The sequence below is a fragment of the Phaenicophaeus curvirostris genome, chromosome 38, assembly GCF_032191515.1.
Source record: "Phaenicophaeus curvirostris isolate KB17595 chromosome 38, BPBGC_Pcur_1.0, whole genome shotgun sequence".
Lineage (NCBI taxonomy): Eukaryota > Metazoa > Chordata > Aves > Cuculiformes > Cuculidae > Phaenicophaeus > Phaenicophaeus curvirostris.
The window spans coordinates 554,057-579,539 of NC_091429.1; the positions used below are offsets into that span (position 1 = coordinate 554,057).

Here is a 25,483-nt window from a genome sequence, read left to right on the forward strand (position 1 = left end):
GCCCCGCCATGGCCGCCCCCCCCCCGCCCCGGGCCCGCGCCGCTGCCCTCATCGCCCTCGTCCTCGTCCTCGGAGCCGCCGCGCAGGACAGGGACCTCCGTGAGTCACCGGGGACCGGGGGGTGAGGGGAGAAGGGTTAGAGGTAGCGGGATGGGGGCAAAGCTTGGGATGGAGGGGGCGCTGGGGGCTGTGTGGGGTACAGGGGGACAAGGTGAGATGGAAGGGGGTGAAGATGGAGAGTTTAGAGGTAGCTGGGGGGGAAAACTTGGGATGGAGGGGGCTGTGGGGACTGTGGGATGGAGGGAGAAAGCTTAAAAGTAGTTGGGGGACAACTTGGGATGGAGGGAGAAAGTTTAGAGGGAGTTGGGGGGCAAAGCTTGGGATGGAGGGAGAAATTTTAAAGGTATCTGGGGGTGGAGAAAGTTTAGAAGTAGTTGGGGGCAAAGCTTGGGATGGAGAGGGCTCTGGGGACTGTGGGATGGAGGGAGAAAGCTTAAAAGTAGTTGCGGGACAACTTGGGATGGAGGGAGAAAGTTTAGAGGGAGTTGAGGGGCAAAGCTTGGGATGGAGGGGGCTCTGGGGACTGTGAGATGGAGGGGGACAAGGTGAGATGGAAGGGGATGAAGATGGAAAGTTTAGAGGTAGTTGGGGGGGAAAACTTGGGATGGAAGGGGCTCTGGGGACAGTGTGGGGTGGAGGGGGGGCATGGGGTACAGGGGGACAAGGTGAAGGTGGAAGGGGATGAAGATGGAGAGTTTAGAGGTAGCTGGGGGGGAAAGCTTGGGATGCGAGGGGGCTTTGGGGACTGTGGGATGGAGGGAGAAAGCTTAAAAGCGGTTGTGGGGACAACTCGGGATGGAGGGAGAAATGTTTAGAGGTAGTGGAGGGGACAGCTTGGGATGGAGGGAGAAATTTTAAAGGTAACTGGGGGGTGGAGAAAGTTTAGAAGTAGTTGGGGGGGAAAGCTTGGGATGGAGAGGGACGAGGTGTGATGGGGGGAAGTTTAAAGGTAATTGAGGGGGGGAAGCTTGGGATGCAGGGGACACCGGGGACAGTGTGGGATGGGGGGGACCACGTAGGATGAAGAGGGACAGCGTGGGATGGAGGGGGACAAGGTGGGATGGAGGGGGAAAGTTTAGAGGTAGTGGTGGGGGACAGCTTGGGATGGAAGAGACAGCGTGGGATGGATAGAGGGAGTTTAAAAGTACTTCGGGGGACAACTTGGGATGCAGGGGATGCTGGGGGACAGCGTGGGATGGAGGGGGAAAGTTTAGAGGTAGTGGGGGGGGATGGACAGCTTGGGATGGAGGGGACACTGGGGACAGTGTGGGATACAGGGGGGACCACCTGGGATGGAGGGGGACACGGTGGGATGGGGGGGAAAGGTGGGATGGAGGGGAGAAAGTTTAAAGGTAATTGGGGGGAACAAATTGGGATGCAGGGGAGACGGGGGATGACGTAGGATGGAGGGGGAAAGTTTAAGGGTAGGGTGAGGGGACACGGGGGGGGGCACCATGGGCTATGGGGGTGCCACCTGGGATGGATGGGGACAAGGTGGGCTACAGGGAGACATCGTGGGGTGGAGGGACAACCTGGAGTACTGAGGGGGGACGGTGTGGGACAGAGACAGCCTGGGATGGGGGACACATGGGGACAGCAGGTGTGGGGACAGCGGGGGACAGCTTGGGGTGTAGGAGATGAGCAGAGGCAGGGCATGGCAGGGACACTGGGGGGCTGCTTGGGGACAGCCTGGGGACACGGGGTCCAGCTGGAGACACAGGGTGCAGCTGGAGACAGGGGGGTCCAGCCTGGGGATGTGGGGTCCAGTCTTGGGGTACATCATGGGGACACATCTCGGGGAGCCTGGAGAACAGCCTGGGGACATGGGGGAACAACCTCTGGACTCTCGGGACAGCAAGAAATATCCCAGAGACCCTGGGGACGCCAAGGCATCTCCTGGAGATCCTGGGGCACCTCCTGGGGACCTTGGGCTGCAGCCTGAGCATCACTGGGGACCCTGGGACACCTCCTGAGGTCACTGGGACACATCCCAGAGACTCTGGGGTGCAGCCTGGGGACAGTGTCACCACCTCCGTCCTGGGTACCCACAGCTAGTGGTGGTGACGCCAAATCCCCACCATTATCAATGGGACAGCAGTGCCACCGGCTCTATCCTGGGTCCCTGCAGCCCCTTGCCACCCCAGGGTGGTGGTGACTGATGCAATTCCCATTATCACCACTGTTACTATGAGGTGACAGTGCCACCACCTCCATCCCAGGTCGCTGTGGTGCCTTGTCACTCCAGGTGGTGGTGATGGTGATTCCATTCCCATTATAACCATTATCCCTGCTGTTATCAATGGGATGGTGGTGCCACCACCTCCGGTGATGGTGGTTCCATTCCCATTATAACTATTATCCCTGCTGTTATCAATGGGATGGCAGTGCTACCACCTCCATCCTTGGTCCCCATGGTCCCTTGCCACCTTCATCCTCCCCTAGGTTGGTGGTGGTGATTCCATTCCCATTATAACCATTATCCCTGCAATTATCAATGGGATGGCAGTGCCACCACCTCCATCCCGGGTCCCCGTGGTCCCTTGCCACCCCGGCTCGGGGGGTTGGTGATGCCATCTCCATCATCCCCGCCGTGTCCCCCCCTCTTCCCCGCTCCCCATCCCTTCTCCCCGCAGCCGCCGCGGGCAGCTGCCTGCAGGACGGGCAGACCTATAGCGATAAGGACGTCTGGAAGCCGGAGCCGTGCCGTATCTGCGTGTGCGACACGGGAACCGTCCTCTGCGACGACATCATCTGCGAGGACCACCACGATTGTCCCAGCCCCGAAATCCCCTTCGGAGAATGCTGCCCCATTTGCCCCACTGACCAACCCAGCGGTTGTAATTTATTTATTCCCCCTCTTCCTTCGTTAATAAATAAATTACCCGGCCATGGATGGTCTTTGACGGGGGGAACATCCATGGGGACCCCCAGGAAAAAGGCAACTTGGCCAAAAAATCATCCCAGGGTGGACAAAATCCTCTTTTTTTTGGCCCCCAAATCGCAGCCGGTGTCAAAGCCAAAGCGGTTTGGGGGGGGTTGGGTCAAACCCCTCAAGAGCCAATGGCTTTGAGGTGTTTTGGATCAAACCCATCAAGACTGAATGGGTTTGAGTTGCTTTGATTCAAATTCATTGTGAATTGATGGGTTTGGGGGGATTTTGGAGCAAATTCATCACGAAAGGATGGATTTTGGGTCAAATTCATTAAAAGTGGATGGATTTGGGGTGTTTTAGATAAAATCCATCGAGAATGGATGGATTTGGGTTGTTTTGGGTCAAATCCATTAAGGACCGATGGGTTTAGGGTGTTTTGGGCCAAATCCATCAAGAAAGGATGGATTTTGGGGTGCAGGGGAGGGTCCCACAACCATGAACCCCCCAGGTGTCCCAGCAAAAGGGATGTTTAAATGGGATTTCTGTCCCCAAAATCATCATAATTCACCTGGAATTATGGAAAAACATCCCCCCGCCCCCCAAAAAAGGGCCCAAACCCCAATTCCCCAACCCTCAAGTTGCCTTTTTTTAACCCTTCCATGCCCTCCCTGGAGAGGGAGTGAAGAGTTGAGCACCCCCCCCCCCCAAAACTGTGTGTCCACGCTCCTGCATGCTGAACCCCGCTTTGCGCTTCCCCCACCCCCCCGTGCTCCTGTTCCCCCCCAGTTTGTCCCCCCAGCCCCCCAACAGCATCACCGCCCCCCGGGATGGGGATGAAGGTGCCTCGTGTTTCCCCCCTTGCGCCCCCCTCGCTCTAATTTCTCTTTATTCCTTTGTTTTCCAACAGGGCAGCCTGGTCCCAAGGTGAGTTTGGTGCCCCCCCCGGCACCCCCCCAGCCTTGCTGTGGTCCCAGTTTCCTGGAGTTTTGCCCCAAAATTGGAGGGGAGCTCAAGGCAGAACCCCTGAGCATGGGGCAAGAAGCTCAGGGGTGTCACCTCTTTGAGGGGGGGCGGTTGTCACCTCTTGGAGGGGGGTTGTGACCCTGGGGGGGGTTGGATATTTAGGGGGGCTCTTGGTTCACTCCATGCTTCTTCTTGCAGGGCCAGAAGGGCGAACCCGGTGACATCAAAGATGTAAGTGCTCCAGGGGGTGGAACTGGGGGGAGCCCCAAAATAGAGGGGGGGCTGCTGATCTGGGAGTGTCTCTGCCTGCACCCATCTCACCCAACATTTTCTTCCCCCCCCCCAGGTTGTAGGACCCCGAGGGCCTCCGGGACCACAGGTGGGAACGCGTTTCTGGAATTGCTGGAATATTTGGGGGAGGAGGGGGAGAGTATTTAGGGGAATGAGGGGAGAACTGATCCCCCCTCCTTTTCTTACAGGGCCCGGCAGGTGAGCAAGGACAACGAGGGGACCGTGGTGAGAAAGGGGAGAAGGTGAGAGCATCGTGTGTCGTGTTCCCCCTCTCTCCAAGAATCCACCCAGTGCTGCAGAGAACGAACACACTCAGCACATGGATGACACCCCCACCTTCTTTTTCTCCCCGCAGGGTGCTCCTGGCCCCCGGGGCAGGGATGGAGAACCCGGCACCCCTGGCAATCCTGGCCCCCCTGGCCCCCCCGGGCCTCCTGGCCCCCCTGGTCTCACTGGGGTGAGTATCGGGGTTCATTTTGGGGTGAAAGGAGGGGATTTTTTTTGGGGGGGGGGGCGCAGCATTCTCAGCGCTCCCCCTTCTCCCCCTTGGCAGAACTTCGCGGCGCAGATGGCTGGAGGCTTCGATGAGAAGGCTGGAGGCGCGCAGATGGGCGTCATGCAGGGCCCCATGGTAAGAGAACCCCCCCGAGCCCCCCCGAGGGACGTGGGGGCAGATCCCACCTTGGGACCCTGCGTCACCCACCCTGAGGACCGTCCCCATTTTGGGGAGACACCCCCCAGCTTTTAGCAGCCTGTCCCCCCCCAACACTGTTTTCTCTCCCCCCCAGGGCCCCATGGGACCCCGTGGCCCCCCCGGACCTTCAGGTGCTCCTGTAAGTAACCCCCCCCCATACCTCGGGGGTCTCTGGGTGGTCTCCCCACCGCCCCGCTGATGCCACCATCTCCCTTCCAGGGTCCCCAAGGCTTCCAAGGCAACCCCGGTGAACCCGGCGAGCCCGGTGCTGCTGTAAGTGTCCCCCCTCCGTGTCCCCCCCACCTTGGGGACCCCCCCTCCTGCTCACCCGCTGCCTCTCTGTCCCCTTTTTAGGGTCCGATGGGTCCTCGGGGACCGCCAGGACCTCCTGGGAAACCCGGTGACGATGTGAGTCCTTGGTGGCTGAGAATGGGCGACTCATTGCAGCAGTGGCCAGAGCCACAACCCAACGGGTGGTTTATCCCCCACCTCCAAATCTCATTTTTCCCTGCAGGGCGAGACGGGAAAACCTGGCAAAGCTGGAGAACGTGGCCCCCCCGGCCCCCAGGTAACGCTGGGTGCTGGGCTGGATGTGACCCCTCCAGGACAGAGCCCCCCACGTCCCCACAACCCGCTCTCTCTCTGCTCGCTCGCAGGGTGCTCGTGGCTTCCCCGGAACACCCGGCCTCCCCGGAGTGAAAGGACACAGGGTCAGTGTCCCCCCACTCCCCAATGTCCCCAGTGCCTGGTGGCACAGCGGGTGACACCCCCATCTCTGTCCCTAGGGCTATCCCGGCTTGGACGGCGCCAAGGGAGAGGCAGGAGCTCCTGGAGCCAAGGTGAGCTCTGGGTGACCATCCCCGTGGTGTCGGGGCTGCGGAGTGACCATCCCCGTGGTGTTGGGGCTGGTGACCATCCCCACAGCGTCAGGCCTGGTGCCCATCCCCGTGGCGTCGGGGCTGCGGGTGCCGCTCACCAGGCCTCACGCCCTCCTCCTTCTCTCCCCCACAGGGCGAATCCGGCTCCCCCGGCGAGAACGGCTCCCCCGGCCCCATGGTGAGCGGTAGGGCTGGGAAACGGGGAAACTGAGGCACGGGGTGGGGGTTGCCCCCCCGCAGCCCCTGACCCCCCATTTGCGTCTGTGTTCCCCCCCCCTGCAGGGTCCCCGCGGGCTGCCTGGCGAGCGAGGACGTCCTGGCCCCTCTGGTGCTGCGGTGAGTGTGACGCTGCCCTGGGGACACCCCGGGGACACCCCTGTGACTCGAGGTCCCCCTGCTGTGCCCCCCCCCCACTTAACCTCCCCTTGTCTCCCCCAGGGCGCTCGTGGCAATGATGGGCTCCCCGGCCCCGCTGGACCCCCTGTGAGTAAAGGGCTACCAGACCCCTTTTTGGGCTACCAAACCCCTTTTTGGGCTACCAGAGCCCTGTCACCCACCCTGGGGACAGCGGGGTTCCCCCCAGATCCCCCCCCTGAAGCCTGCGCAGACCCTCAGTCTCTTCTCCCCTGCAGGGACCCGTTGGCCCAGCCGGAGCCCCCGGCTTCCCCGGCGCCCCCGGCTCTAAGGTAACGGGGAAGGGGTTGTTTCCAGCTGGGGAAACTGAGGCACGGGGCCGGCTGCCCCCCCCAACCCCTCACCCCGTTTCTCCTCCTGCCAGGGTGAAGCTGGTCCCACCGGCGCTCGAGGTCCCGAGGGGGCCCAGGGACCCCGCGGCGAATCCGGCACCCCCGGCTCTCCTGGCCCTGCCGGCGCCCCGGTAAGTGCTGGCACTCGCTGTGTCCCCCCCGGCCTCGCACAGAGTGAGAGGTGGGGAAACTGAGGCACGAAGCAAGAAGTGGCGAAACTGATGCATGAAGCAAGAGATGGGGAAACTGAGGCACAGGAAAGAGGTGGGGAAACTGAGGCACAGAGTGAGATGATGGGGAAACTGAGGCACGATGTCTTTTTCTAGGGTAACCCAGGAACTGATGGCATTCCCGGCGCAAAGGGCTCGGCGGTGAGTACGGGGGATGCTGGAGGACACTGGGATGCTGGAGGACACTGGGGACACAAGATGCTGGTGTCTGTGGGGATGCTGGGGGCCACGGGGACACTGGGGACATGGGGTGTTGCCGTGCCCCCCCGACACCCCTGTTTTCCCGCAGGGCGCCCCTGGCATCGCCGGTGCTCCAGGCTTCCCCGGCCCCCGCGGCCCCCCTGGACCTCAAGGTGCCACCGGCCCGCTGGGACCCAAGGGACAGACGGTAAGAGCCACGGCCCCGTCCCAACCCCGCTGGGTCCCCTTCCCGTCACGCTTGGGTCACACCCAGGTCCCCAGAGGGGCCACCGGGATGGGATGGGGATGGAGATGGGATCAGGTGGGGATGGGGATGGAGATGGGATCAGGTGAGGGATGGAGGTAGGATTGGGTGGGGTTGGGATGGAGATGGGATCAGGTGAGCTTGGAGATGGAGATGATGGAGATGGAATCAGGTGAGGATGGAGATGGAAATAGGATCAGGTGGGGATGAAGATGGGATCATGTGAGGATGGAGATGGAGATGGAAATGGAGATGGAAATGGAAATGGAGATGGAGATGGAGATGGGATCAGGTGAGGATGGAGATGGAGATGGGATGGGGACAGGGACAGGTAAGAGGACCAGGACGGAGACAGGGATGGGGACAAGGATGAGGATGGGGGCAAGCATGGGGACAAGGTCAGAGCTGAGATTGGGGTCAGGAATGAGATTGGAAGAGGGGGATGGGGATGGGGACAGGGATGGGAACAGGAAAGGAGACAAGGATGGGGATGGGGACAGGGATGAGGTGGGGACAAAGGTGGAGACGGGCTTGTGGACAAGGATTGGAGAAGGAATGGAGGATGGAAACGAAGATGGGGACAAGCAAGAAGACGGACACAGGGCTGGGCCCGAGCCTCAGAGAAGGGATGGGGACGGGCACTGTGACCTTGTCCCCCATCTTTCCTCTCTCTCCACAGGGAGAACCCGGCATCGCAGGCTTCAAGGGCGAGCAGGGACCCAAGGGCGAGACGGTGAGTGTGGAGGGGGGGTCCCACTGGGGGTCCCATCCTGCACCCCCAGCCCTCTCTGGGTGTCCCATCCTGCATCCCTTACCAGGGCTGCGGCGTCTCATCGGTGTCTAATGAAGCTCTTCCCCTAACGAGGCCCCTCGAGGGGCAGCGTCCCCCCTCCCGTGGGGGAACAATAGAGCCTGTGTTTGTCCCCCCCCCATTTTTCCCCTCGCTTCATTAGCCAAGCTCAATGCGAGGGGCCGATCCCCGCTGCGCTCCCCCCGAGCCGCGGCGCCGGCGGGACGCGTGGGGCGGCCAAGGTTCTCCCAGCCGACACCTCTGGGGTCTGGGATTTATTGGGGAGGGGGTTGGGAGGCAGGCGGCCCCCCCCCAATGCATTATGGGGGGACGAAGGCTCCTTGTGACCCCTTTTCCTCCTCTTCCTCAGGGACCCGCAGGACCCCAAGGTGCCCCCGGGCCGGCTGGTGAGGAAGGCAAGAGAGGAGCTCGCGGTGAACCCGGTGCTGCCGGTCCTGTGGGGCCACCTGGAGAGAGGGTGTGTGGCCCCCCACGCCCCCCCAGCGAGCTGCCACCCCCCAAAACCTCCCTGACCTCACTGCTCCTCTTCCTCCTCCCTAGGGAGCTCCCGGCAATCGCGGCTTCCCCGGGCAGGACGGACTGGCCGGACCCAAGGTTGGATACCAGGGCGATGGACTCGGGGCGGGTCTAGAAGGTGTGAGCACCCCTGAACCCCCAAACTCACCCCTTCTCCCGCTCAGGGTGCTCCGGGCGAGCGCGGCCCCGCTGGCCTGGCGGGTCCCAAAGGAGCCACGGGGGATCCTGGACGTCCCGGAGAACCTGGGCTGCCCGGAGCCAGGGTAAGAGTTGGGGGGGTCATATCCTGCACCCCAACCTGAGGTGCAGCAGGACAGGGGGTTGCCTGGTGTCTGGGGGCTCCCTGTGGCACTGGGGGGGCGCTCGGCTGGGGCAGGACCACGTGGAGATGGTGGTGGGGCCTACTGGGGTCAACCAGGAGGTTCTCTGGGGTCAAAAAGGTACTTTGGGGGTCAGCTTGGGCACTTTTGGGGGTCCATAAGACGTGTTTTGAGTTGGTCAAGGAACTTCTAGAGCTGGTAAGGTGCTTTTGGGGGTGTTCAAACCACTTCTGGGGTCAATAAGGTCCTTTTGGGATCAATTAAGGCACTTTTGGCATTGGTTAAACCACTTCTGAGGTTGGTTAAGCCGCTTTTGGGGTTCATTGTTGTCTGTGGTTGGTTAAGCCATTTTTGGGGTCAATAAGGTGCTTTTGGGGGGTCAACTAAGACACCTTTGGGGTAAATAAGGTGTATTTTGGTTTCGTTAAGGAACTTTTGAGGTCAAGAAGGTGGTTTTGGGGCTGTTCAGACCACTTTTGGGGTCGATAAGGTCCTTTTGGGATCAGTTAAGGCACTTTTGGGCTCGATAATGCGCTTTTGGGGTTCATTAACATCTGTTTGTGGTTGGCCAAGGCACTTTTGGGGTTGGCCAAACCACTTCTGGGGTCGATGAGGTGCTTTCAGGATCAATTAAGGTGCATTTGGGGTTGGTTAAAGCACTTTTGGGGTCAATAAGGCACTTTTGGGGGTGTTCGAACAACTTTTGAGGTCGACAAGGTGCTTTTGGGATCAGTTGAGGCACTTTTGGGATCAGTTAAGGTTGCTTTCTGGGTTGCCTAAGGCACTTTTGGGTTTGTTAAGGCACTTTTGTGGTCAATAAGGTGCTTTCGTGGTCAATAAGGTGCTTTCAGGGTCAGTTAAGGCTCTTTTGGAGTCAGTTAAGGCATTTTGGGGATCAGTTAAGGTGCTTTTGAGGTCGGTTAAACCTCTTTTGTGGTCAATAAGGCACTTTTGATGCTGCTAAGCTGCTTTTGGGGTTGACAAGGTGGTTTTGGGGTTGATAAGGTGCTTTTGGGACCAGTTAAAGCACTTTTGGGGTCAGTTAAGGTGCATTTTGATATTAAGATGCTCTTTGGGCCTTGGTTCCGTTGCTCTTTGGTGCTAATTAAGACATTATTGAAGCAATCAAAGATGCATTTGGGGTTCCTGAAGATACAATTTGGCGTTAGCAAAGCTGCTTCTTGGTGCTAATTAAGATGCTCTTTGGGGTTAAATAAGATGCTTTTTGGGGTTTGCAAAGCTGCTGTTCGGGGTTAAGATGCAATTTGGGGCGAGCAAAGATGGATTTGGGGTCAGGCACCGTCTTCCTGGGGTTAAGCAGACCCTGTGCCCCCACGTGAGCCCCCGGGCTGGGAGCTGGGCAGGACGGGGTGCCCGGGGTCCCCCAATTCCTCCCCTTCACCGCAGGGTCTCACCGGCCGCCCGGGTGACGCTGGTCCTCAAGGCAAAGTCGGCCCAACTGTAAGTGATGCTCCAGGAGGGGTTTGTGTGTAGGGGGGGGGACACCCTGGGGTCCCGGCTGATGTCCCCCTTCCCTCAGGGCGCTCCCGGCGAGGACGGTCGCCCCGGTCCCCCAGGCCCGCAGGGTGCTCGTGGCCAGCCCGGCGTGATGGGTTTCCCGGGTCCCAAAGGCGCCAACGTGAGTATCAGCCGATTCCTCCCCAAAATGGGGCCACAGCCCAGGCAGGAGCCCATCGCCTCCCTCCCCTCTCTCTTTAGGGCGAGCCTGGAAAAGCCGGTGAGAAAGGACTCCCTGGTGCCCCAGGCCTGCGGGTGAGTTGGTTTTGCTCCGTTGCCACCCCCTGAAATCACATCTCGGGGTGCCTGGAGGCACCTGCAGGTGCTGGGTGGGGAAACTGAGGCACAGGGGGTGGAGCAAGGTGTGCAAGCCTGGAACTCAGCCATGGGTTTTCTCCTCTGTAGGGTCTTCCTGGCAAGGATGGTGAGACGGGAGCTGCCGGCCCCCCAGGACCCGCCGTGAGTGTCGCAGCCGCCTTCTCCAGGGGCCAAAATCCACTTGAAATTGAGGGGTTGGGAGTTGTACCCCACCCAGGATTGGGAACAACCACCCTGGGGCTGCTGGGATGGAGCCTCCACGCTCCCCAGCCCTCGTGCTGTTCGGGTCTGGGGGGTTTGGGGTCTTCATGTGATTCCTGGGGTGGGTGAAGCTTGAAGCCCTGGAGGTTTTGGGGTCCTTCACCACCGTCCTTCCCGCAGGGTCCTGCGGGTGAGAGAGGAGAGCAAGGAGCCCCCGGTCCCTCCGGTTTCCAGGTGAGCAGATGGAAAGGTGGGGAGTTTGGGGGGCATTGGGGCAGGGGTGACATTTGTGGGTGACCCCTGTCCCTGGGGGTCTCACTGAGCACTCGCTGACGCCTCTGCTTTCCCCTCCCAGGGGCTGCCCGGGCCACCAGGTCCCCCCGGCGAGAGCGGCAAACCCGGAGATCAGGTAAAGCCACATTTTTCCCTCCTCCCTGGCTGCAAAGTGGGGGTCAGGACCCCTGGCAGCCCCCCAGGATTGACCTCCCAACTCTTTTTTGCCCCCCCTGTTGCAGGGTGTTCCCGGAGAAGCTGGTGCCCCTGGTCTCGTCGGTCCCAGAGTAAGTGTCACCTGTCTTGGGGGGACAGGACGCCTCTCCCTGTGCCATGTTGGGGCTTGGTGGACCCTGGCCCCCCATGTTCAGGGCCATCGGGTCCCCCGTCGTGGTGGCTCAGCCTCTGCTGCGGCCCATCCCCTCTCCTCCCAGTCCATCCCAGTCCCTGCGGGGTGGACGCTCTGCCCTCTGTCCTCGGGGACATCTGCACCAAGGACACTGTGACCCTCACCGTGGCCTTTTCCTAACGCTGTCCCCCCTCATCCCAGGGTGAACGCGGCTTCCCCGGCGAGCGCGGCTCTCCCGGCGCACAAGGACTGCAGGGGCCCCGCGGGCTCCCCGGCACCCCGGGCACCGACGGCCCCAAGGTGGGTGATGAGAGGGGACAGGGCTGGGTGCTCCGGTGCCGCCGGAGGAGCCGCAAGGCTGAGGGTCTCCACGTGGCGAGTTGGCACCCCAAAAACCGCTCCTTTGCTCTGTTTTAGGGTGCAACCGGCCCGGTCGGCCCCACCGGTGCCCAAGGTCCCCCAGGGCTGCAGGGAATGCCCGGTGAGAGAGGAGCTGCCGGCATTGCTGGGCCCAAGGGAGACCGGGTAAGTGAGAGGTCCCGCAGGCGTCCTGAGTGGCATCAGGTCTCAGCTCAGCTCAAACCAACTCCCATCTCGCCCCACAGGGAGACGTCGGAGAGAAAGGCCCTGAGGGAGCTCCAGGAAAGGACGGCGCACGCGTAAGTGGGACAGGGAGGTGACAGGAGCAGGGTGGCTGGAGAGGGATGCTCGTGGTGGCTGGAGAGCGATGCTCCTGGTGGATGATGAAGGATGCTCCTGGTGGCTGGAGAGGGATGCTCGTGGTGACCTCCTCGTCTGTGTCTCCCCCTGTAGGGTCTGACAGGTCCTATCGGTCCCCCTGGCCCCGCTGGCCCCAACGGCGAGAAGGTGAGTGCCCAGGCAGCCCCTCGCCTGCTCCTGACCCAGGGAGATGCCGCCGACCCCCCCCAAACTCCCCATCCTTTCTTTTCCAGGGTGAATCTGGCCCTCCTGGTCCATCCGGTGCTGCCGGCGCCCGTGGTGCCCCTGTAAGTCCCCCCGCCCCGCAGCCTCTGCGTGCCGGCAGTGCCACCGCTGGCCTCGCTCCCTCCGTCCCCCCCGTTTGACCCCCGTCTCTCCCCACAGGGTGAACGCGGTGAGCCCGGTGCCCCCGGTCCCGCCGGATTTGCCGGCCCCCCTGTGAGTATTTGGCCCCGTTCCCCCCGCACGGATCCGGCGTCGGCTCCATCCGCTCACGGCGGCTGCTTCCCTGCAGGGCGCCGACGGGCAACCCGGTGCCAAAGGCGAGCAAGGAGAGCCCGGGCAGAAAGGTGACGCCGGCGCTCCAGGTCCCCAAGGTCCCTCTGGAGCTCCCGGCCCGCAGGTGGGTGCAGGGGGACACCCCAAAACCCAGGGGCGAACCCCACGGGGGTCCCTATCCCTGGAAAACTGGGGGAATCGCCCGGCAGGTGGGTTGTACCCCTCCTTCCTGGCACATTTCTAACCTATTTTCCTCCTCTTCCCAGGGTCCAACTGGTGTAACTGGTCCCAAAGGAGCTCGGGGCGCGCAGGGTCCTCCTGTGAGTACGAGGGGCTGCAGGGGGGGGCAGGGGGAGCGCCGTGCTGCAGCTCAGCCACCCTTCTCTTCTCCTTCCCCAGGGAGCCACCGGATTCCCTGGCGCTGCCGGACGTGTGGGACCACCCGGCCCTAACGTGAGTCGGGGGGTGGGAGGGGGAGCTGGGATCTCCTGGGAGCAGCCGGGATGGCTTGAGGGACAACCAGGATCACTTGGGAGTAGTTGGGATGACTTGGGGGACAACCAGGATCATCTGGAAGCACTGGGATCACTCAGGAGTAGCCAGGATCTCTTGGGAGCAGATGAGGTCGTTTGAGGGCAGCCAGGATTGCTTGGGAGCAGTTAGGATGGTTTGGTGGACAACCAGGATCACCCGGGAGTAGCTGGGACTGCTCAGAAGCAGCCAGGAGGGAGTCGGGGACAACAGGGATGAGCTGGGAACAGCCAGGATCATTTGAGGGCAGCCAGGATTGCTGAGGAGCAGCCGGGATGGCTTGGGGAACAACCAGGATCACCTGGGATCACTCGGGAGCAGCCCGATTGCTCCTCCCCGGGACTGGGAACTCGGGGAATGCTGCTTGCTCCATGCCAGGGGCCAGGCGGTGGAGGGTGTCCGAGCCAAAGAACCCCCAGGTGATGCCAGGCGCCTCTTCGCCCCATACCAAAAGGGGCTTTGCTGAGGGTCTTCAAGCACAGGAGCCAACCTGGAACCCCAGGACGCAGGCAATGAAGATGGGAAAGCCGCCTCTATTTGCACTAACCCTGTCTTCTCACCCCCAGGGTAACCCAGGCCCCCCTGGTCCTCCTGGCTCTGCTGGCAAAGAGGGTCCCAAAGGTGCTCGTGGCGATGCCGGCCCCCCGGGCCGGGCTGGTGACCCTGGTCTCCAAGGCCCTGCTGGACCTCCTGGCGAGAAAGGCGAACCCGGAGAAGATGGCCCCGCGGTACGATTTTTGGGGAGCCCCTCCCTCCCTGCTCATTTGGCGCCGTGCCTGGGTCTCATCCTCTCAATTCTGCCTCCCCGCAGGGTCCTGATGGTCCCCCTGGTCCCCAAGGCTTGGCAGGACAGCGTGGCATCGTTGGTCTCCCCGGCCAGCGTGGTGAACGAGGCTTCCCTGGGCTGCCAGGACCGTCGGTGAGTGGTGTCCCCCAGCCCCAGCTCAGCCCCCTCTGCCTCCCTGTGCCCGGCAGACGCAGCAGCCCTGCCAGGAGCTGTTGGAGCAGCTGAGCTTGGCTTTCCCAGCATCAGCACTGGGGTGCTCTGAAGTTCAGAAGCCCTGGAGGTCTACAAGGAGCTGGTTCTGAGGCCACTGGCCCCCTCGAGCCCCCCAGGGACCCCAATCCTGGGTGCGGGTTGGGTTTTATGAAGCTGCTGGGAGCTACTGGTGCCAGCGGCATTGGAGCTGGTCACAGGGCCACCAACCCGCTTGGTTTGAGCCCCCCAGGAACCCCAGTCCTGGTTGCTGGGAGCCACTGGTGCCAGTGGCGTTGGAGCACGGCAAAACCTGATGCTCACGTTGCCCCATCCCTGGAGGTGTCCCAGGCCGGCTTGGATGGGCCTCGGGCAGCCCGATGTTGTGGGGCGTCCCTGCCCATGGTGGGGGTGGAACCAGATGATCTTTGAGGTCCCTTCCAACCCAAACTATTCTATGATTCCGTGTGGGCAGAGGAGTCTTGGGAGCCTTGAAATGAAGTGACTGCGGGGTGAAGGGCTGTGCTGGGGCCTCCCCTGCTCACGCGGGACGCCTCATGGCTCTTTTTCCTCCTTCTCATCAGGGCGAACCTGGGAAACAAGGAGCTCCTGGCTCTGCAGGCGACCGAGGTCCCCCCGGCCCCGTGGGTCCCCCAGGTCTGACGGGTCCTGCTGGTGAACCCGGACGTGAGGTAGGCAGCGGGGGTGCTGGTGGGGCTGGGGTGAAGCAGGATGGTTCCTCCGTCCATGCTGGGCTCAGGATCATCCCCAGCAGCAGTGCCGGACGTGTCTGATCATGCAGGCAGAGCCCTGCACCACAACTCGGCTCCCGGCAATCACCGGCATCTTTTTGCTGGTGTTTTTTTGCTTTGAAAGGAGAGGTTTGGATCCTGTCCCATCCCAGGGTCAAGACTTAGTGTCTCTTCCTCTTCTCTCAGGGGAACCCCGGTGCAGACGGCCCCCCCGGCAGAGACGGCGCCGCCGGCGTGAAGGTGAGCTGGCCCGGTGCTTCTCCCGGCACTCGCTCTCCCCGTGCCCTCTCATCCAAGCCCAAAACCTCACGGGTTCGACCATCCCCTTGTCTTGGCACAGGGCGATCGCGGTGAGACGGGTCCCGTTGGTGCCCCCGGAGCCCCCGGTGCCCCCGGCGCTCCCGGTCCTGTCGGTCCCACTGGTAAACAAGGAGACAGAGGCGAGGCGGTGAGTGGTGACACGCTGGCGTGGGAAACGGCTCGTTGGGTTCGAGGTCTCGTTCGGGGAGATGGGAACCACCCTGAGTGGAGTTGAAGAAGAAGTAGCAGTGGCTCCCTGGGAGCCATGAATCGCTCGGAGTAAGTGGGAGAGCCGGGCCGGTGCCGTTAGCAGCTGTGGCTAATTCAGTGCCTCGAGTGCTGTTAGCGCCTCTGAGCATCTTCCCGAGGATTCACGAGCACCAAGAGTGCCGTTTGGGCTCTGCCTGCGCACAAGCTCTGCCCGGGGAGCCGTAAGCGCCAGGAGGCTCAGCGGGAAAAGCTGCCCAGGTCTTTATTAGCAAGGATCGTTCCTCGGCGATGACGCTCTGGCTGAGAGTATTTAGTGATGCATTCGGCACCGGCAGCTGCTGATTCCTGGTGCTGCGAGCAGGACCGTGGGGCCGGTTCAGTCCCCCCAGAGGCCCAGGGACACCCTCCATGCTCCTGGCTCCTTTTGACTCCCCTCTTTCCTCTCCCCAGGGTGCACAAGGTCCCATGGGTCCCGCCGGGCCTGCTGGTGCTCGAGGGATGCCGGTGAGTGATGCCGGGTTCATCGGGGCATCCCGGGTGTGAGGCACGAGGTCCTGGGGCGCATTGGGCAAAGGTCCTGAGCCTAACACGTCCCCTTCTTCCCTTCCAGGGTCCCCAAGGGCCTCGCGGTGACAAGGGTGAGACAGGAGAAGCTGGAGAGAGAGGGCTGAAGGGCCACCGCGGCTTCACCGGGCTGCAGGGTCTTCCCGGACCACCCGTAAGTGTTGGGTTTGGGATCCCATGTGGCTGTGGAGCTGGATGTGGCTTCTCCTGGGTGGCTGTGGCCACCGGAGGAGGCCCTGAGCCTGTGCAAAAGCTCTGTTAGGGTGAGCATCCCTTGATGCTGAACATGGAGCTGTATCCATCCACCCTCGCTTCCTTCTCAGGGTCCTTCTGGAGACCAAGGTGCTGCTGGTCCTGCGGGTCCCTCCGGTCCCAGGGTAAGTGCTGCTCGTGCTGTTCAGGGAGAGGGGAAGGAGCCACCCTTGTCCTCGAGCTGCCCTCGCCAGCTAACGGCAGGAGCTGACAGCTCCTCAGCACCTTCCCTACCTTCTTGCAACAACGTGGGGCTCTCTCGTAGGGTCCCCCCGGCCCCGTTGGCCCCTCTGGCAAGGATGGCTCTAACGGAATGCCCGGCCCCATCGGGCCTCCCGGCCCTCGAGGACGAAGCGGCGAACCGGGCCCTGCGGTGAGTAAAACGCCGGTGCTGGCAATGGAGGGGAGGGTCCAGCTCGCAGAGGAGCCCAGCGGGATTGCATCTTCTTCCTCCTGTAGGGTCCTCCTGGAAACCCAGGTCCCCCCGGCCCTCCCGGCCCTCCCGGCACCGGCATCGACATGTCAGCGTTCGCGGGGCTGGGGCAGCCGGAGAAGGGACCCGACCCCATCCGCTACATGCGGGCGGATGAGGCGGCCGGGGGCCTGCGGCAGCACGACGTCGAGGTCGACGCCACCCTCAAGGCCCTCAACAACCAGATCGAGAGCATCCGCAGCCCTGAGGGCTCCAAGAAGAACCCGGCCAGGACTTGCCGTGACATCAAGCTTTGCCACCCTGAGTGGAAGAGCGGTAAGCACCTCGATTCCTTCCTCCTCTCCTTCTCCTGTCCCTCTCGCACCCAGGAGGAGGGGGAAAGTCCACGATTTTAGCTCCAAAACCTCACGTTCATGCACTGTTTCTCCTCCCCGCTGCAGGAGACTACTGGATCGACCCGAACCAAGGCTGCACCTTGGATGCCATCAAAGTTTTCTGCAACATGGAGACGGGCGAGACCTGCGTCTACCCCACCCCCCGCAGCATCCCCAGGAAGAACTGGTGGACCAGCAAGACCAAAGACAAGAAGCACGTCTGGTTTGGAGAGACCATCAACGGTGGCTTCCACGTAAGTGGCACTCTGGGAAGCAGGAAGAGAGGTCGAGCAGGGAAAGGCCTGAGGTTGGAATGTCCTTCCTTGGGGTTGTGTTAGTGGGTGTTGTAGGCGGGACCGGCTCTTCTTGAGGACTATATTGAAAGCTTGGAGTTGGGTCAGTTGGGCTTTGATTTTTGCAGCCATCTAGGAACATAAAGTATGGAATTGCCCTCCAAAGGCAGCTGAAGAAAGGTTGTTGGCGACACCTGCAGGATTTAATGCCCCACCTCTCCCCTCCAGTTTAGCTACGGCGATGAAGACCTGGCTCCCAACACTGCCAACATCCAGATGACCTTCCTCCGCCTCCTGTCCACCGAGGGCTCTCAGAACGTCACCTACCACTGCAAGAACAGCATCGCCTACATGGACGAGGAGACGGGCAACCTGAAGAAAGCCGTCCTCATCCAGGGATCCAACGACGTGGAGATCAGAGCCGAGGGCAACAGCAGGTTCACCTACAGCGTCTTGGAGGATGGTTGCACGGTAAGGAAGGCTGGGGAGGCCCTGGCCCAGGTGGCTGCCCCCTCCTTGCGGTGTCCAGGGCCAGGTTGGATGGAGCTTTGAGCCTCCTGATCCCCTGGGAGGTGTTGCTGCCCACGGCAGGGGCGGAATCGGGTGGGCTTTGAGGTCCCTTCCACCCCAACCCATTCTAAGTCCATGGGTGCCTGCAAGAGAAAGACAAAGAAGACGCGTTGAGATTCAAGCCCTGGGGTTGCTGTTGGTTTGGAGGCCTCAAGAGCACCCAGGAACATCCTCCCTCCTTCTTTCCTCCCCAGAAACACACTGGCAAATGGGGCAAGACAGTCATCGAGTACCGATCGCAGAAGACCTCGCGCCTGCCCATTGTAGATATTGCACCTATGGACATTGGTGGAGCCGAGCAGGAGTTTGGCGTGGATATTGGCCCAGTCTGCTTCTTGTAAAAAGAGTCGTTGTATTTGTGTGTTTGTTTGTTGTTGTTTGGTTTGGATTTTGTTGTTTTTTTTTTGAACTCCAGCCCAATCCCATCAAAAGAAAACTTAAACAAAGCCCAAACCCTCTCCCCGTCCCCGAGGACCTGAGTGCTTTCCGATCGCTCGTACGACTTCTGCACTGAATGGCTGCGACGACTCCCCTCGATCCACGCCCGTCGGCGACCACCGCCTCGTTCCAACGCCGGCTGGGCAGGCTGCGAAATTCAAAAAACCTATGGTTTTATTTATTTATTCTCTTCCCGTAAGACCTATTTTTTAGGTCAGGGGGAGGTGGGAATTGAAACTGGCAGGTACGATGGTCCTTCCCTGCAAAAGGGATCTCAGCAATTCAGGTATCACGAATCCCCTCCCGCCCCTTTCCCTCCCACCGTGTATCACCAGCAGGAGCGCTGATGTATAATATGACAAAAAAAATGGTGCTATTCTTGTAAAACAAGTCTGTATTTTTTAACATCAGTTGATATAAAAAAAGGAAAAAAAACTTTTGGTGGAAAGTACGAAGCGGTCTGGGCTCGGTTTGTGTCGGCGTTTCTCGCGGTGTGACTCGGTTCTCCCCGTTTCTCAGCCGCAAGGGAAGCGTTTGGGTTAAAATCTGACTTCTGGGGCTTCTCGAGGTTTTTGAAGCTCCTTTAGGACCTAGAGGGAAGCTGCAGAGGGGCTCTTGATCAGGGAGAGGATGAGGGGGAACAGTTTTGAGCTGCAAGAGGGAGATTTAGGAATGAGGGGAACGATTTTGAGCTGCAAGAGGGGAGATTGAGATGAGATCTTAGAGAGAAATGTTTTGCTGTGAGGGTGGGGAGGCCCTGGCCCAGGCTGCCCAGAGCAGGGGTGGCTGCCCCATCCCTGGAGGGGTTCAAGGCCAGGTTGGATGGAGCTTGGAGCCCCTGAGCCCAGGATTTGAGATACAGGACGTCACAGGCAGTTGTTGGCTGGGGTTTTAGGAGTTTCACGATGGTGCTTTTGCTAAAACCTCTGCTTTCTGCCTTGCGGATTTTCATTAAGAGAAATTATGACTTTAAAGGATTAAAAAAAAAAACAAACCCAAACTCTTTTAAAACCCCACTACTTTGGGGCCCTCATCTCTATTTTAGACACTCGCAGCTGGCAGCACAGCAGCAACCGCTCCACCTGAGGCCACCGCTCCGCAGGACCAGGGGCTTTGGAAAACATTGGCAAGAGAAATTCATTAAAAAGGATTGTGGGATTAGGAAGGATTTTGAAAACAAGACACCCTTGAGAAGGCCAAATGCTTCACCGCATGACCCCGAGGGCGCCCCTAATGATCAGAGCTCTGGCTGTCGCACAGCAGCGCCGGGGCAGAGCGGTTCTGCTCAGCCAAGCGGCAGCGCTGGGGCTCCTGCTGCAGGCACCCCAAAACCACCCCAGTAAAAGCAACCCCTGCCACAAGCCACGGTGAAGAGGTGTGGGATAAGACGGGTGTTGGAGAGCAGGAGGCTGTCGCTCCCCCCGAAGAAGTGAAATCAGGCAGGACTGAGCTGCTGAAGCTCAGGAGAAAGAGCAAAGTTTGCTATTTCCTCATCTTCCTGAAAAAAAAAAGCTCAACTCCTAAACTGGGGGGTTTGAAGTCACACGAGAAGCTCGTGACAGAGATCAGCAGGGACAGTGTGAGAGCCCCTGTCGCTGGGGCAGTGACTGCAGCCCCAGCAGCTCCAGGTGGGACCCGAGAAGCTCTGCTGCTCCTTTGGGTTGAGTTTTTTGGCCCCAAAAATTATCCGCAAAACAGGTGCTTATGGGCAAAAGAGGAAAAGATACGAGTCAGAGCCTGGAGTGTGAACTCCGGGACAAAGCTGAGTTTCCCAGGAAGAAATCCAGAGCCTTTCCTCAAACACAGGACACAGTAACACACAACTCTGCTTTAATGAGTAGAATTCAGGTCTAGAAACCCTGCAGGGTAGAAATGCCCCTTCTTAAAAAAAAAAAAATAAATTCACATGTATTTATGGCACATTCCCCGTTCACACAGAATAAAGTCTCCTGCCCCAAAGGGCACCCCACTTCGCTTCCTTCACAGGGTGCTCCAATTCCACCTGCGCTCCCACGCAGAACCAGCAGCCGGAGGAGGCAGAGAGGGAACGAGGGCAGCCAGGGCCCTTGAATTCCAGAAAAACTACAAAGGGCAGGAGCGGAATTAAATCCTCCATGGGAAAAACAGGGTTCACAGCAAGAGCTGCAGCAGGCTGCACCTTCACGTTTATTTGCTTACAGTCTGCTCCATCGGTCAGGAACAGGCAGCTCCCAGGAGATAAGCCTTGGGAACACTAAACTCCCCAGAGTGAGGTTAAATCCACGCTTGCTCGCAGGAGGCACCAGTACAAAGCAAAACCGAGCTGCGAGGTCTCTGGCTTCAAACCCCAGAGACTCTGCGGAATGCAGGGAGCAGGAGGCTTGGAGCTGTGCGTGGAGGAGGAGGAGGGAGGTCACCCTGCTTACCGAGGCCGTTTTCATTAAGTGTTTTGGTGTCTGTTTGTGGCAGGAGGCCTCAGGGCCAGCAAACAAACTCTGCACCACAGAGAAAGCGTGTTCGGAATGTTTCTGACTCCTTTGCCTCCTTCTAGTGCGAATCACAGAAGGGGAAGCCATCTCCGTGTGTTCCTTACCAGAACGATCCCTTTTTAGCAAGCCTTGCTTTGAAACGAGACAGCAACACGCTGCCAGTGAACAGAAGCGGAATAAATTAATCACACAGAACTAATTAATTTACCCTGAAAGGACCCAACACGGTGCTAAGCTCCAGAACAGCTGCACGAGTCAACTCAAAACCTTTGGGATCTTCGGCCCCAAAGCTGGGAAGTCCGGTTTCCCTACCAAAAGCCAGATCCTGGAGCCAAAGAGCAGGATCCCAGCTTTGGGAAGGGATCTGCATGCTTGCACGTGAGCAACACTCAAGCAGGTTTTGTGGACAAGCCAGCAATGCAGCCCAGTTGCAGCTGGAAAAGCACAAGAGAGACGCAGAGCTCTCCCAAAGTCACTCACGATCCCTTTGCCTCCATTTGAAAGTTCTTGATCCCTTCCAGAAATCCATCTGCACCACCATCCACCTACGGAAAACATCAGCTGGGAGCTCAGGGGCTGCCCTTGAGTGGGGCCGTGCCTCGCAGGGACGGGGACGGCAGCAGGTCCAGCGCAGCCGTGGAGTTGGTGCTGCAATCGATGTAACGATACGTCTCCAACGCGCTCTGCGTCACGTGGCCGATGTACGAGAGCTTCACCGATGTCCTGGGAGGGAGGAGAACAGTTTAGTGGGGACAGAACGCGCAACAGCAGCTCCACTATCAAAACAAAAATCCTAGCAGGTTTTGCTTTCATCACATCATGCCTCTTCCCCCTTGGAAACTGCTGAGCCTCTCAGGTTTTTGCTCAGTTGAACCCTCAGCACAGAGAGGACACGGAGCTGTTCGTGAGCCCAGAGGAGGCCACGAGGATGATCCAAGGGCTGCAGCACCTCCTGTACGAGGACAGGCTGAGAGTTGGGGTTGTTCAGCCTGGAGGAAAGAAGGTTCCAGAGAAACCTTCGAGCAGCTTCCCAGTACTGAAAGGGGCTCCAGGAAAGCTGGGGAGGGGCTCTGGATCAGAGAGGGCAGGGAGAAGACAAGGCGGGATAGTTTTAAGCTGAAAGAGGGGAGATTGAGGTGAGACCTTAGGGGGAAATGTGACACTTCCATTCCAAGCACCACCTACCTCATGAAGATGACGATGTTGTGTACCTTCACCTTGGGAAAAGTGCAGAAGAGACTGGAAGAGACCAAAACACAGAAACAGGTCAGCATGAACTACATGGGGTTGCTGAGATGATTGTGTTTCTTGGCATCTTCTGATGATGCTTTCCCTTTGGTGTTAGATCAAGACACGGTGCAGAACCCCCGTCACAACATCCCAACAAAGCAGCCTCTCAAGTCATTTCTTAGCAAACAGCGACTTTCCAGGAAGCGAGCAAGAACTCAGTCATTTCTAGAGCTAATCCTAATTAAAGCAGTTTTAACGTGCCCTCTCCCCAGCTCTACAGAGAGCAACGTATCCTTACTACACATAGGAGAAAGGTCCACCCAGCTCTGCCTTCACAGTGAAATTCACCTGTAAAAGAGAAAAGAAAAGGACTTTTGCAAGCAGCTTGAGGACTCACTTAAATCTATCCCTTTCAGAGTCTTTCCTACCTTCTGCTGCCGTGTGTAAATCATGGAATCATACCACTGGTCTCAGCCCTTGGATCCAGCCTGCCCTGATCCCCCTGCAGACCCTCCCAGCCCTCCAGTAGCTCAACACTCCCACCCAGTTTAGCATCATCCACAAACTGACTGAGGGAGCACTCGATCCCTTCATCCAGATCATGAATGAAAACATTGAACAGAACTGGATCCAACACTGAGCCCTGGGGGCACCACTTGGCACTGGCCTCCAACGGGACTGAGCTGCATTCCCCATCGTTCTTTGGGGCCAGAATCCAGCTAGTTTTTTACCCAGCAGAGGGCTCAACTGTCCAGGCTAACGGCAGCCAGTTTCTCAAGCAGAATGCTGTGAGAAACAGCGTCAAAGGCTTTACTAAATCCAGGTACACTATATCCACAGCCTCTACCTTGCCCATCAAGCAGGTAACCTTGTCATAGAAGGAGATCAGGTGAGTTTGACAGGACCTGCCTTTCATAAACCCATGTTGACTGGGCCTGATCACCTGGCTGTCTCGTGTGCTGTGTGTTAGCACTCAAGATGACCAGCTCCATGATCTCTCCTGGCACTGAGGTCAGACTGACAGGCTACCAGCCTGCTTTGCCAAGCAAAGCTTTAAGGTATGGATAGATCATCAAGTTAACTCGCAGAAGCACACAGGTTCTGTGCTCGATTTGGTGATGGTTATGTTCTAAGCAGAAAGACAGACACATACCAGTTTGTCGCTCAGCGGCTGGATGCTGGAGATGTTGGTGATCTGCTGGGTGCCCACCACGGTGTTCATGTACTGCACCTGGCTCGTCAGGCTGGGCACTGCCACCGAGTAGAAGTTGGAATTCCTGATCCGTAACGTGGCCTGGACGGAGGAAAGGAGAGCTGTGAGCGGCAGCGACCTTCCTGCCAGCTCAGTGCAGGTTATTTCCCCCTCAGGAACACACACACACACAAATAAAACTTTACCGTGATGGCAAGAATGACAATGGAGTTCTTCTTGTCGAACCAGACGTGGACCACCTTGATCCCATCATCTTCCACCACAACAGAGTGCGGGAACAGGAAGAAAACCACCAGCCCCGATACCAGGAGGCAGAGCAGCACTGACAGCAGGACGTAGAGTTTCCTGGAAGACGCAGGGAAGGGGTCACCCCCTCCGCCCCAACACGGCAGCTGCAAGAGACCCTGCAGCCAAAACCCAACCCAGGCAGCAAACAGCACGTGCTTGTTCTTCCCTAGAAGAGGCACAGAAGCGCTGCTCTAACAGTTTCAATAGCTGAAATTCCTCAAAACCATCACCTTTAAACCATTTATTTTTCAGTAATGAATAACCAAAGAATCATTTTTGCCCCCAGAGCGTTTTCCCAATCCAGTATTTGTGGTGTTGGCAAGGCAGCTGCTGTCTAAAAGCTTCAGGAAATGGTGCAGGGATGAAGCATGTGAGTAGGATCTTTGTTTCCATGCTCACCCCACAGTGGGATTTCACAGGAAGCATTTAAAGTTAGACTTCAAATTGTATTTGTTGGCGTACTTGGATGAAAACAACCCCCCCCCCAGATGAAGTAGAGGCTGCAGGTTGGGTGAAACTGTAAATGACAAAAGAGCCCTGTTTGCAAAATTCGATGATTCTCCCTGCAACACTTACGTTCTCCGCGGGCGAAGCCGCTGGTCGCTGTAGGGTATCAGAGCCACCAACTCATTTACCTGCTCTGGGAAGCAAAAGGAACACGTTCACCAACTCGTCTACACATGTAAACGAGCAACGTTTGCACGCTGTATTTAGTCACCTGTGGGAATGCAGCCAGTGCCTTGGCAAGTGGGGCAGGTGATGCTGTCCTGCCCCGTGAACTCAACATATGGAAACTTGGCGATGTCTTCCACGCGGTCCCGGCTATCAAGTAAGTCATCATCATCCTCAGCCTTCGTCCCCTGCCTGGAGACAGGGGTTTTAACGGAGGGGGAAAGCACAGAACCCATCGCAGCAGCAGAAGGAAAGGTGCAGAGCCAATGGCAGGGGCGGCAAGAGCGGTCCTGGTCAGTGAGAGGGATTTCAGCCTACATTGGACAAACAAGGAAATCCTGAGAGGGGGGGAATGACTTCCCCCTCAGAGAGATGGTCCCTCCCAGGGAGGGCAACACCCACCAAAAAGAGCCTCTCTCCACAGGGGTGACTCCCCAGGACCCCACAGCAAGAGGCACCCTGCTCAGGGAGGCCTCAAGGGAAGCTCGTATCAAAAACCTCCACAGAGACAGAGCTACATCCCTCACGAGCCCCCAGAGGAGAGGCACCCCCTCTCCTCCACAGACAGGCATACCTTTTTAGACACCCCACCACCCCAAAAAGGAGACACAGCAACCCCACCCTACCCCTCCGGGGCCCTGCCTGCGCTCCACAGACCCCCTGGTCCCACTGCTCCCCCCGGCAAGGCCCTGCCAGCAGCCCCCCACAAGACCCTCAGCCCCATCCTCCCACACAGGGACCTGCCTGCTCCCTCCCCAGAGACCCTCAGCTCCCTGTCCCGAGACCCACAGCCCCTCACAACCCCCTCCCCCGAGATCCAAAGCCCCCCACAGACCCTATTCCTCGCCCCAGGGCCTACCTGCCCCCACAGCCCCTCACACACACAACCCCCAGACCTCAAACCCCTCAGACCCCCCCGCCCCATAACCAAACCCCCTCAGACCACCCCCCTAGACCCAAAACCCCCTCAGACCACACCCCCCTCCTCCTTCTCCTCCTCCTCCGGGCCTACCTGCCCTTCCCGATAGGCCCAAAACCCCCTCAGGCCCGCCCCCCAGCCCCAACCTCCGCGCAGGGCCTACCTGCCCCCCTCCCCCAATACACCTATGTCTCCTCAGCCCCTCCCAGCGAGAAACTCCCCCTTCAGGCCTCTCCCAGGTGAGGGGGACCCCCCCGGGCCCAGCGCATCCCTCACCCCGCCGCAGCCTCCCCGCTT

At 59.3% G+C, this 25,483-nt stretch overlaps 2 protein-coding genes across 3 annotated transcripts; one reads left to right on the forward strand and one right to left on the reverse strand.

Annotated features, from left to right (window-relative positions):
- On the forward strand, positions 1–18,837 carry COL2A1 (collagen type II alpha 1 chain). The gene is made up of 54 exons (XM_069879606.1): positions 1–99; positions 2,694–2,897; positions 3,840–3,856; positions 4,094–4,126; positions 4,242–4,274; positions 4,375–4,428; positions 4,542–4,643; positions 4,740–4,817; positions 4,975–5,019; positions 5,100–5,153; positions 5,235–5,288; positions 5,395–5,448; positions 5,537–5,590; positions 5,666–5,719; positions 5,892–5,936; positions 6,041–6,094; positions 6,197–6,241; positions 6,391–6,444; positions 6,537–6,635; positions 6,831–6,875; positions 7,024–7,122; positions 7,859–7,912; positions 8,340–8,447; positions 8,531–8,584; positions 8,671–8,769; positions 10,234–10,287; positions 10,367–10,465; positions 10,546–10,599; positions 10,750–10,803; positions 11,044–11,097; positions 11,219–11,272; positions 11,379–11,423; positions 11,687–11,785; positions 11,903–12,010; positions 12,091–12,144; positions 12,299–12,352; positions 12,439–12,492; positions 12,590–12,643; positions 12,720–12,827; positions 12,970–13,023; positions 13,103–13,156; positions 13,801–13,962; positions 14,046–14,153; positions 14,795–14,902; positions 15,149–15,202; positions 15,303–15,410; positions 15,923–15,976; positions 16,083–16,190; positions 16,360–16,413; positions 16,554–16,661; positions 16,748–17,036; positions 17,162–17,349; positions 17,617–17,859; positions 18,153–18,837. The coding sequence occupies exons 1-54, from the start codon at positions 9–11 to the stop codon at positions 18,297–18,299; spliced, it is 4,467 nt and encodes a 1,488-aa protein (XP_069735707.1). The 5' UTR covers positions 1–8; the 3' UTR covers positions 18,300–18,837.
- A 2,058-nt stretch (positions 18,838–20,895) lies between these two features.
- On the reverse strand, positions 20,896–25,483 carry TMEM106C (transmembrane protein 106C). 2 transcript variants are annotated; one of them, XM_069879601.1, is made up of 8 exons: positions 25,463–25,483; positions 24,314–24,581; positions 24,172–24,235; positions 23,538–23,652; positions 23,248–23,388; positions 22,393–22,442; positions 22,050–22,103; positions 20,896–21,587 (listed from the first exon to the last, which is right to left on the reverse strand). In XM_069879601.1, the coding sequence occupies exons 2-8, from the start codon at positions 24,501–24,503 to the stop codon at positions 21,434–21,436; spliced, it is 768 nt and encodes a 255-aa protein (XP_069735702.1). In that variant the 5' UTR covers positions 24,504–24,581; positions 25,463–25,483; the 3' UTR covers positions 20,896–21,433. The 2 variants fall into 2 exon arrangements, with proteins under 2 accessions (XP_069735702.1, XP_069735701.1); XM_069879600.1 differs by having other exon boundaries at positions 23,493–23,652; positions 25,463–25,482.

Excerpts from the sequence above, each read along its gene's own strand:
- COL2A1 (XM_069879606.1), top strand. The coding sequence starts at position 9 with ATGGCCGCCCCCCCCCCGCCCCGGGCCCGCGCCGCTGCCCTCATCGCC. Across the intron at positions 8,448-8,530 it reads TGGGGCCACCTGGAGAGAGG|GGAGCTCCCGGCAATCGCGG; the intron begins GTGTGTGGCCCC and ends CCTCCTCCCTAG. Across the intron at positions 10,804-11,043 it reads CCGGCCCCCCAGGACCCGCC|GGTCCTGCGGGTGAGAGAGG; the intron begins GTGAGTGTCGCA and ends TCCTTCCCGCAG.
- TMEM106C (XM_069879600.1), bottom strand. The coding sequence starts at position 24,503 with ATGGGTTCTGTGCTTTCCCCCTCCGTTAAAACCCCTGTCTCCAGGCAG. Across the intron at positions 22,104-22,392 it reads GGACCTTTCTCCTATGTGTA|TCTCTTCTGCACTTTTCCCA; the intron begins GTAAGGATACGT and ends GGTCTCTTCCAG. Across the intron at positions 21,588-22,049 it reads AACATCGTCATCTTCATGAG|GACATCGGTGAAGCTCTCGT; the intron begins GTAGGTGGTGCT and ends CCTCCCTCCCAG.